This window comes from Athene cunicularia, assembly GCF_003259725.1.
Source record: "Athene cunicularia isolate RWA chromosome 14 unlocalized genomic scaffold, athCun1 chr14_part1, whole genome shotgun sequence".
Classification (NCBI taxonomy): Eukaryota; Metazoa; Chordata; class Aves; order Strigiformes; family Strigidae; genus Athene; species Athene cunicularia.
Genome location: NW_020799118.1, coordinates 13,957,911 through 13,969,284, shown reverse-complemented (window position 1 = coordinate 13,969,284; position 11,374 = coordinate 13,957,911). Strand labels below are relative to the sequence as shown.

At 54.5% G+C, this 11,374-nt stretch overlaps 1 protein-coding gene across 1 annotated transcript; it reads left to right on the top strand.

The window, feature by feature from the left end:
* Positions 1–5: 5 nt before the first annotated feature.
* Positions 6–11,176, top strand: CHTF18 (chromosome transmission fidelity factor 18; the record flags this gene model as incomplete). The annotated part of the gene is made up of 21 exons (XM_026859196.1): positions 6–138; positions 307–424; positions 502–676; positions 800–889; positions 1,030–1,082; positions 1,279–1,432; positions 2,108–2,317; positions 3,070–3,167; positions 3,245–3,368; positions 3,511–3,644; positions 4,015–4,108; positions 4,188–4,286; positions 4,569–4,699; positions 4,977–5,139; positions 5,254–5,478; positions 5,570–5,719; positions 6,615–6,745; positions 8,490–8,634; positions 9,479–9,586; positions 10,346–10,403; positions 10,881–11,176. Coding segments are annotated over 21 exons (2,730 nt in total), but the record flags the coding sequence as incomplete, so codon positions are not given.
* Positions 11,177–11,374: the final 198 nt, after the last annotated feature.

Genomic DNA, 11,374 nt, shown 5'->3' with positions numbered 1-11,374 from the left:
GGGGCAGGAGGCAGCTGCCGGAGGAGCCCGACCCCCCCAGGGACCCTGTCGGGGGGAGCGGCCCGGGAGGCACCAACCTCAGGAAAAGGGACCGGGGCTGCGACCCGCCCGGCTCCCCGCCGCCGCCCGCAGCCCACAGTAGGTTTGGTCCTAATGCAGGTCTGCAGCCCCGGAGGGTGCCCGGGTGCTGGTGACCCCTTTCCCCCCCACCCCGAGCGGCTCAGGGTGCTGCTGGAGGAGCAGCCTAGCACCCACCTTCCGTCAGTGATGCTTCTCCTCTTCCTCCTGCCCTGGTGTCTCTCACAGCCCCGAAGCCCAAGCGACAGCGCCTGGAAGCTGTTAAGAAACTCAACTTTGGTGCAGATGATGAGTTGGCTCCTGATGTCCGCTGGGATCCTGGCCCAGAGGCTCCCCAGACTGCCAGGTTGGCCACCTTGACCCTTCGGTGGGGTTCATGGGCTCTTTTCCTCGTCCCTTCTAAAGGAACCTGCTTTTCTCCAGCTCGGACCCCCTGGAGACAAGCGGCATGGCCCCGCTGCAGACCACGCCGCCCTCCAAGAAGCAGCAGGTCCTCAAGCGGCCGCCCATCCTGGAGGATTACATCAACGTGACGTCCACTGAGGGCACCAGGGTCTTCATGGTGGTGAAGGATGATCCCTTCAGGACAGGGGTGGAGGTAAGGAGGGATCTGAAGGCTGGGCATGCTTCTCTGTGATTTCCACCTGCTTCAGGAGGGGATCTTTGATGAAGCATAAAATATTTGTGCTGAGTGTTGGTGTGTGTCCTCTGGTCCTCGCAGCTCCATGATTCCCTGGGCTGGAATGCACGCAGGCCGCTGCACTTGCTGGGGGTACCTTTCTCCTACCTGAAGGAACAAGTGCATGAAGAGGTATCACGTCTTATACCGACCTTCCCGCCTTCCCCTGCCACCCCTGTATAGCCACAGTGTTGGCTCCTGAGTCCCACTTCCCCCCAGCTGTGGGTTAGGGGGGTGTCTCTGACCCCCCTCTCGCCCTCTTTGTGCTCAAGCGTCGAAGGCGTGTTCTGGAGGCGTCGCAGCAACTGACGGAGATAATAAATAGGTGATGTGTTGGGACGAAATCCCACTTCCTCCACTGTTGGATTGTGGCTCCCAAAATGGTGACATCCAGGTTTTGGGGACCTGTGAGCAGAGGAGCCTCTTTGCCCATAGCATCCCCAGCTTGGGAAGTCCGGGTGTAATTTCCAACCCTCCCCTGACTCTCTGGGTGGTTTGGGGCAAATTAATTTTTCTTGCAGTTGCCTTGAGAGCGAGACCAGCACCGAGACCAGCACTGAGAGCCCGGAGCCCCCCGCGGTAGCGGAGCCGGCAGACGAGGAGGAGTCTGCGCTGCATTGCCTCTGGGTGGACAAATTCATGCCCCGACGCTACATGGAGCTGCTCAGTGATGATGTGAGGCACTAGGAGAAGCGGGCGCTTGGGGTTTGGGTGGGTTTACCACTTGTATAACTCTTCCTTAATGCTGTGGGGTTTTATGGTGCTGCCTTTTTGCCACTGTCTGGGGGGGCTCCATCCATGCTAGCCCTGCCCGGGGATAGGCCTGCTGCCGAGAGCTTGGGGTGGGAGGTTTTCAGCTGCGGACTTTCTGAGAAAAGAGACTATGAAAGATAAAAAAAATAAGATGAAAAAATAGGACTTTAGCCAGGAATTGTTGGCTGTTTTGGGTTTCTTTTTGAATATTAGAAGATTAGTGGGGAACTGGAAATTATGGAAGAGGCTGAAAAGTGCTGGGTTGAGCCAAGACAGGCAAGGGACAGCAGGGCTGATGTGACTTGTCTTCGGTTGCCCTGTGGGATGGTGGCCGAGGCAGGAAGGGAAACTGCCTTCCCGTGCTGTCCCAGAGAGATGTCCGGAGGAAACCTGGGCAGCTGCTGCTGTGGCAGGAGGTGACATGCCACCTGCTCGAGGTCTGCCTGGGCAGACACACTGTGCGTTGCTTCACCGGCTCAGCTCCTTCCTCTGCAGGTCACGCTGGTTTTTATGCTGTGAAGGAGAGGTCTTTCCTCTGTACGCAGCTGGATCCTTCTGAGGTTTGATGGGTTTGTTTGCTTCCTCGCCCACACGCAGTACACAAACCGCTGCCTTCTGAAGTGGCTCAAGCTCTGGGACACAGTGGTGTTCGGGAAGGAGAGGGCTGTGAAGGCCAAGCCCAACACTGAAGCTCATCCTACATTCAGCCAGCCTAAGGAGCAGCAGAATAAGTGGAAAACAAAGGTCCAGCTGACAGAGGAGATGCTGGAGGCTGAGCTGGACCAGCACAAGAGACCCAAATACAAGGTGAGCAGGACAGGACGCTGCTGCAGGGGGTCTTCTCTCTCGTCCCCCTCACCCTGCTGCCGAGATGAGGAGCAAGATCTTCCCCATCTCCACTACAGATCTAGGAGAAATTGGATTCCTTGTTTTTTCTTGGTGAATATGGGGTTTTGTCATTGGTTTGGGCTTGTGTAATGTGATAACAAGGGGAGGGGAACATACTTCCTCCAACCAAATTAAATGGGCTGGTTGAGGGAAGATCTACCCTTTTTAGCAGAGGCTGGTTTTGACTTTGTTAGGGGCAGATGTGACATGCCTTTGAGCTGGAGTTTCTGCATCCAGAAAAGAGCAGTGATGCTCAAATGCTAGAGGGAGCAGAGAGAGCATACCCAGACCAGCTTACCAGCTTCAACCTGTCCAGTGAGAGGGTATAAAAAATGAGAAACAAAAAATAGATACTAAGCATTACTTCCCAGGCACGTAATTCTGAAAGGGATTTTGTTCAGCCTTTTCTATTTATTGCCCTGCAAACTTAAACATATACATGTGAGATGCTTTCAGGATGGTGCTGTCTGAGAGTTGCTGTTACATTCTCCCTCCTCCAGTGACTTTTCCCATTTCTTGGTAGTCTACAAAGGAGCGCAGCAGCTCCCAAGGGTTAAAGCAGAACATTTTGTAGGCTGCAGAGCCCTGACCCTGCACATGGCAGCCTGGTGGGTGCTGGAGGAAGCCCTGCCTCGCTGCCTGCCGGGCTGACATTAGCCTCTCTGCTGCAGGTAGCCCTGCTCTGTGGCCCACCTGGCTTGGGAAAGACGACGCTGGCCCACGTCATCGCGAAGCACGCGGGGTACAATGCCGTCGAGATGAATGCCAGGTGAGCTCGTGCTGGCTGCGCAGCCCTGCCCTGCCCCAGGACGTGCCGCAGCAGCCTGACACCACCTTCTCTTGCAGCGATGACCGCAGCCCCGAGGTTTTCAAAACCCGCATTGAAGCTGCCACCCAGATGAAGTCTGTGCTGGGCACCAACGAGAAGCCCAACTGCCTGATCATCGATGAGATAGACGGAGCGCCCGCGGTGAGCCCAGCCTGGATCTGGCCACCTTTTGCATTAACCACTTAACTATTACCCTCTTAGTGTTCATTTTAAGAGCATTTTCCTGCCTCTGAACAGCAAGAATTCATCCCTTCTGTCCTCAATATTTTTTTTGTTTTCCAAGGCATCTATCAACGTGCTGCTGAACATCATTCACCATAAAGACACGGAGGCTGAGGCAGCGGCCGGCACGGGCCGGAGGAGGCGGCGTGAGGGTGGATTGTTGCTCAGACCCATCATCTGCATCTGCAATGACCAGTCAGTGTCTCCTGCATGTCTGGGGAGGGGTGGGGAGCCAAGACCCGTGCCCCAGGCAATGAGGTGGCTGCTGTTGCCTCCAGCCAAAGTCCTCATGTGCCACGTTATCTGCTGTCAGCTTAGAAATACCTTACAAAATGTAAAACTGCAACACGCTCAGCTTTCCTGAAACCTTCTCTCCCGGGTTTTGTATCTGCTGGGGTGACCTGTAGCCAGCTGTGAGCACACAGTTGCGTTTGTGCATGCCCAAGCATGCAGTGATGTGCGGGCAGCTGCTAAATAACCCACCTCTCTTTTGAGTGGAGTGTCAATCACTGGATTTCTTCCTCTGCCAGGCTCGCTCAGACACCCCTGTGCTTCCCTTTGCCAGGTACGTCCCTGCCCTCCGGCCGCTGCGGCAGCAATCGTTCCTGCTCAGCTTCCCTCGGACGGCGCCGTCCCGGCTCGCCCAGCGGCTCTGCGAGGTGTGGTGTGGCCTAGGGCTCCTCTTTCCCCCTCCAGGGTTTGGGGGGGCCCTCCCTGCTGACCCTCCCTCTCCCACAGATCACCCTGAGGCAGGGCATGCGAGCGGACACGGGCGCGCTGCTGGCACTCTGCGAGAAGACGGAGAACGACATCCGCTCCTGCATAAACACCCTGCAGGTACCCGCGTCGCCGGGAGGTCTCTGGGGGATACGGATTTGCTGTGGCTTTTGACTTGCTCTGGGCTCAGATGGGGATGGAGGGAAAAATCTGTGTCCCAGGCAGCTCTCTAAAATGTCCATCCTGTCCCCTGTGTTATTTTTAACCTTGATTCCCCTACAAATGGAGGAGGAACGACATGTCACCGTCTTTGGCTTTCCCCAGCACCTCTCGCTGCTGTGAGCATCCCCCTCCCTCCCTGCTGTGCCTGTCACCCCTCCCAGCCCCTCGCTTGTGTTGCAGTTCCTGCACGGCCGAGGCCAGAAGGAGCTGAGTGTACAGATGGTGCAGACGATGAAGATCGGCTTGAAGGACCAAAACAAGGGGCTCTTCTCCATCTGGCAGGACATCTTCCAGCTCCCAAAGGTCCAAAGGTAAAAAGGAGGGGGTGGTGGATTTATTAGTCTGCTGTCAGATTGGGGCACACTGCTTCCTGCTACCCCCTGCCCTGATTACAAGGCCTGTGGTGGGGAAACCTGAAAGGTCCTGGAGAGCCCGACTTTGTTTCAGAAAATTTGTGTGTCCAGATGCTCTCTGGCTGCTCTCTTTAGTGCCCAGTAATTTGCATTTGGATTGCCTTCAGTCCAGTCCACAGAGATTTAAATATTCCTTGCTAGTCACCCTGAGCTCTTCCCTTTGGGCTTCCCCCAGGCACAGGATAGGGATGGACCCCGCTTTGCCAACGCAGCTGCTGGTGGGTGATGAGGACCTGTTGCACCTCGGGGGAACGGCTGCCTTCAACGCCTCCTCCCACCGCTTCCACCACATCCTGCACCTCGCCATCTCCTCGGGGGAGCAGGAGAAGCTGGCACAGGTAGAGCAGCCAAAGGGGAGAGCTGGGGGGTCTTCCTTGTGCTGGAGCTGAGCTCAGTCCAGCGGGACTGTCCACCCAGCCACGGGCTGTCCCTAACCCTGTGCCTGCTTCCAGGGTCTGTACGACAATTTCCTGAACATGAAGCTGCGGGACTCCAGTCTCAGCTCGGTGTGTTTGGCTCTGGAGTGGCTGAGCTTCTCCGACCTGCTGAGCCGGGCTGTCCTGCACGGGCAGAGCTTCCAGCTGATGCGATACCTGCCCTTCCTGCCCGTGGCTTTCCACATGCTCTTCGCGGCCACCACCATCCCCCGGCTCGCTTACCCCAGCAGCCAGCACGAGGCAAGTCCCGGGGAGGGCACGGTGGCAGCGTGGCTCCAGCTCTGTCACCCACGGGCGCGTCTGTGGCTGAGTCATCCCTGCTCCCTCCCAGGCCCTGGCCAAGCTGAACCACATGCAGAACCTCGTCGTGTCCATGGTGTCAGGGATAACGCCCAGCGCCCGCAGCCGTGCGGGGCAGCAGCCCCTCGTTTTGGAGGTGCTCTGTCTGCTGCTGGACATCATCGCCCCGAAGCTCCGACCGGTGAGTTCCCGCCAGCCCCTTCTCACTGCGGTGGACACATGACATGTCCCCTCTGCAAACCACCCCCCCTCAGCGAGGGCTGGGATGTATCCCCTGCTCTGCATTACCCAGGCTGAGCTATCCCAGAGCTCCATCCTGAATTTGGGGTTGGTTTGACCTGATTGCAGCCGATGCAGACGACAACACAAGAACAGAATTTCTATAGAGTTTTACTTAACATTGTGTCAATTTAGATACATGTACACTTTTGTAGAAAGCTTGACCAGCATAGCTTATTTAGGATAACAAAAGTTGTAAAAGCCACTGAAAGCCTTAAATGTGCAAAATACAGCTCATCACGTATGAAGATTGCTTTCCCCTTGACTGCCAAACGCGCACAGACAGGTATTGTAGTGGGGCAAAGAGTATAAAGCAGGCTAGAAATATTTCTCTATTTTTACCTCCTCAGTTCAAAAGCTAACTCTTAAACTTACCATTGTAACACAGATTTGAGAAACCTAGAGAGCCCTCAGCACCAGTTTAACAGTCACCTATTGTAGAAAACTGAAAAAAAGCTGGTGATACAGCACTGAGATACCCGAGTGCTGGTCCTGCGATTCCCGGACCCCTGCACCCATTGAGGGGGGGCTTGGGGGGACCTTCCAGCAGCAGGTTCACCTGCACTTGTGGTTGCGTTGGGTACATTTACCCTTGGGGCTGTTGGAAAGGGCAGTTCCTGTGCCGCGAAGTACGTGTGTCCCTAACAGGAAACAAAACTTGGTCTGAACCCCGTGGGTATTAACTGTCCTTTCTCCTAGAGAGACAAACCCCATGCTCCAGGTTATTTTCATGTTTAGAAATAAGTCTGGCTTAGTGATGCTCTCCCCTTGCTGGGCTCCACTCTCCTCCTCCGCAGGTGAACACCCAGCTCTACAGCCTGAAGGAGAAGCAGCAGCTGGCAGACCTCATCAGCACCATGCTGGCCTACAACCTCACCTACCACCAGGAACGCTTGCCCGAGGGCCAGTACGTCTACAGGCTTGACCCGTAAGTCCCAAGGGTGGGGAGAAGGCGTAGGGCTCGAAACTAACAGTTTGGGAAGGAGTCTGGGCCTGAAAACATCATGGCATCGAGCTGGTTTCTTGCAGCAAGAGCTCAGAGGCTTCTCTCGCGATGGCAGACGGGTTGGTGCGAGCTGCCCGGTGCTGGGACGGCTGCAGGGACCAGACTTGCTCTGATTATCTGCTTTTTTTCCTTTTGTTTTTTAAAGGAGGAGCCCCAGAGCCTGGCGGGTGCTCAGGGCTGCCGCTGGCTTTGCTCTAGCTGCAGTGTGGTCCGGCTGCCCCCTCACTCCCTCAGGCTGAGGCCGAAGCAGGGCTGGTTTTGCTTTAATGGGATGAAGGGAAAGGAGGGAGCTGCCTTTGGCTTTTGCCAGAGCTGGCAGAGGAGGGACTGAAGCTTCTGGGGGCTTGTGGCAGCAGGGGAGAGCAGGTCCACCTGGGCACATTGCACACAGGTCACTGTAGCCACGGTTAGTTTGTATTTTGACAGCCAGCTGCTGCTAGACCCGAGTCTCACTGTGCTTTACTATATACAGAGCCCTAAACTCTCCTGACACTTCAGTGAAGTCGTACAGACCCGACCACAGCTAGGAGCAATGCTAATGTCTTCCTGGTGCAAAGTTAATTACAAAAATTAGCCTCTGTTAAATCAAGCAGCTGTATCTAATTACAGTGAAGCACTTTATTTATTTTTTTTTTTTTTCTTCCCCGTGGAAAGGCCTGCGGGAGCTGCAGTGGCTGTAGGGACCTGTCCTGCCCTCCCCCTCCCCATGTTGGCCACCAAAACACAGCCATGGGGAGACTGGGGAACATTGGGGGCCACATGGCACAAGCAGGCGCGTTGCTTTGCTTTGCTTCACTTTTTTTTTTTGGTGAATTCTGAGCCTGTTTCCTGGCCACACGCAGTGATGGTGGAGACCACGGGGGTGTCACATCCTGGTGGCACCTGCGAGTCGCATCCCAGCATCTCTGTGGCAAACAAAGCCATTGTCGACACCAAAACCTGTGTTTTCTCTTGTAAACTTTTAAAATCATGGATTTGACAGCGAGTTTCTGTATGACTGCAAAGTCATCTGACACAGGACTTTGCTCCTTTTATCTTAAGGGGAATAATACTGAATGTGAATGAAGTGTGAAATATTTACAGCTGGTAGAGGAACTGACCAGCTGACTTCTGGGTGCTGGGACGGCACCTGGGCTTTTGCTATACTGAAGCAGGCCTGACTCCAGATCTGGTGCACCAACCTTGTTAAGAATAAAACTGCTCTGATTAGCCAAAATTACTGTTCATGGCCATATTTCAATTAAACAGCTCCCCGCAGGGACCTCGGGGTTCATGTAACGGGCTGTGGTGCTGCTTGTGCCCAAGCTGGGCTGTGACTGTGGCTTTTTCAGGGCAATCTGTTCAGCACAGACCCACCTGCTATTTCCTCTTGCATTAAAACCAAGATTAAAAAGGACGTAATCCCTCCTGAGGTCCTGTTCAGCTGAGATACCCTGCAGCAACCTGGCTCCACATGCCCGTCATCCTCCAGTGTTGCCATCACATGCACAGACTCAGGGAGGGCAGTAATGGGGAAACTGAGGCATTGTGGCCAGGATCATACTGAGAGGCTGGAGGGGACGGGGCTGAGAGTCTGGGGGATTTCTCAGGCTGTAGTTTGCATAATGCTTTTTTAATTTTTGGTATTGATTGATTTTCCTCTTGCTTCCTGCTCTCCACGACGCAGGAACGTGGAGGACGTCTGCCGGTTCCCTGACCTGCCGGCTCGCAGGCAGCTCACCTACCAGGCCAAGCAACTCATCGCCAGGGAGATTGAGCTGGAGAAGATGAGGAGGACTGAGGCTTTGCTGCAGGCGCGAAACCTGGGCGAGGTAGGAGGGCTCGTGGTGTCCTCAGGGTGGTGGGTGCATCGGTGGGGATAAAGTCTTTAGGGCCAGTGTAGGGACCTGGTGTTTCCAAAGCTTTTGCTCTGCAAATGGAAATCCAGGATTAATTCCCACAGTCACAGCCGTCTGCCTGCACATCTGCCTTCAGGCAGCATATCCGTGCCTGAAGGGCTCATCTTTTTGCAGGAATTGTGGAAAGAAACATTTGCAGTGAGTTAAAGCTTTCAGCCCTTCAATCCTTTAATGGGGGTTGTGGTGAGATAGTTTGTCTGGCTGTGATTTGTATGTGTCTGTGGGGGAGCTGACCCCGCTCTTTCCTGCTGGCATGTTCTCTCTCTGCTTCACTTCAATCTTCCCCAAGGTCCCAAAGCTCCCAGGAGGAGCAGAGTTACTCTGCCCACCACCAAAACTCTTCATGGAGGATTGGGGAGGAGGAGATGGAAAAGGCTGAGAAACAACTTGGGTGTAGCTGGTGCCTGCTCTGCCCTGGTGCTGTGGGGATAATTAATCCCTGGGAGCCCCTTCTTGGAGCTCAGGGGATGCATGGGGCAAAGCGATGCTGCAAAAACATCTCTGAAGGCTCCTTGTTTACACGGTGCTGACTCTGAAGTCCCAGGGAAAAGCGGCTGCAAACATGCACGTGCCCAAAGTGCTGCTGAAAATGATGAAAAATTCCTTCCCAGGTCGTTTGGATAATGTCATCAAACCTGGCAGCAAATAAAGGGGGGTGACAAGGCACCTCAGGCTGTGCATCACCTGGGGGGGATCCCCAAACCGTGAGCTTGTCTGAGCCCAAAGGGACCCTCGCTCAAGACTCTCTGTCCCGCAGGAGCCCAGGAATGTCCTCGGGGAGTGTGGGGACACGGGGCCCGTGGTGCCCCCAAACCACCAGCAGCGCCTGGAGCACATTGTCCGGAGAGCAGTGGTGGAGGACAAGGTGAGGAGGCTGCAATTTCTACCTTATTTCCTCCCAGTGCCTCTCTGGGCTGCCGGAGGCTGCCTGTCTCCGTTGGTATTTATTTATTTTTAGTACAGTTTCTTTTAATAGAATAGTTCAGCACCGCACGTCCCGTCAGCACATCGCTGGCTTTACAGCATGGGGATGGATTGGAGCACGGTGACAATCACGGACATGCCCCGCAAAGCTTTCAGAGCTGGGGAAGGAAAGAGTGGGTTAAAATAGCTGAATTTTGGCCAGTGGATGCTGCAAGGAGCTGCTCGTGGGGTGGGGAGGGCACCCGCAGCTCCGCTGAGCCAAGAGGAGCAAGAGGTGGTGTTTGTGTGTGTCCCACACCTCTCCATGACCTCAGCTGCCCATAAATCCTGCTTTAGCACGATGAGCCTTAAAGTTTGTCTTTCCCACCCGATTTTGAATGCCATTTGCATTTTACTGAGGCCACTGGCCCTTTCTGCAGGATTTGCATCCGGCTCCTGCTCGGTGGCTTCCTCCTGTGCCCGGGGCTTGAAGGGGGAAGGGGCTGGCACAGGCCTAAGCGTGGGGTGACAACTGTGTGCAAGAGCCCCAGTCTAGGCCTGACTTAGCTTAAAATTGGGCAGAGCTGAGTGGTGTCTAGCATCTAACTTTGCAGAGAGAGAAACTCATCTTGTTCTTGGCCCTCCAAATGTGAGCTGTAAATGCAGATGCTGACAGACCATACTCACCTTCTGCTTTTTTTATTTTTTTCGCTTTTCACAGCCTGAGACTGACTTCTTCGGGCGGCCACTTCAGCGGCAGCAGGTGGCCACAGCCACGGGTGGGTGGCAGAGGGACAGGGTGGCCACAGGGTGGGTGGCAGAGGATCCAGGTGGCCACGGGTGGGTGGCAAAGGGATGAGGTGGCCACAAGTGCTGCCGAGGGGGTCACTGCATTCACAGTCCTCAGACCCCACACCCCCAAACAGGGGCTGTGTCCCTCCATGCTGCACCCCAGGGGCCATGGGCAGGGTGGGGAGGGGGGTATTGGGTGAGCTGGCCATGGCACAGGGAGCGGGGGGTTGTGTGTGCAAGCAGGTCAGTGGCTTCTGACAGTGTCTAAAGGGCCAACAACTCCACTGAGCTGGGGGGAAGGGTTGTGGTACCACAGGTGCTCGCAGGATCCAGTATGTGGGAGCAACAGCTTTGCCAATACAACCCTCCCACCCTGTGCCTCCACCTGCCTGTGTAGCCTGGGCACACGTTATAACTTTAAGGGTTTCTGCAAGTTTTTAACCTTGATCTTCCTCCCCCTGCAGCCCCTCAGGCCTCCAAGGAAGAGTCGCTCGAGAGCCAGATGGGAAAGGCCGTGGGGAAGAGCGATGTCTGGTTCAGGTTTAACGAAGGGGTTTCCAATGCTGTCAGGAGGAACATCTACATCAAGGACCTGCTCTAGCAGGGCAGAGGTGAAGCCCAGGAAATTACGGGGATGGAACTGAAGGGATGAGCTGATTTGGCTTTCTAACCTATGGATGGGATGTATGTGCATGAGCCTTGGTTGGTTTATTTTTTAGTACCCACTTGTTTAAAAAAAATAAAATATATATAAAAAATCATAAAGTATTGCTCTGTTTATTTCAGTTATAAACCCTTAGTTGTCATATTTTGCCTGTTTTGCTGCAAAGTTATATCCTACAATATACAAAAGAAGGTTTTGAATCACTGAAAATGTTTTAAAAAACTTTTTTCCCTTTACAAGTTGAAAAAGCTGCCTGCCTGAGGGCAACAGGGGCAGAGGGGAGTGGAGGTCTGC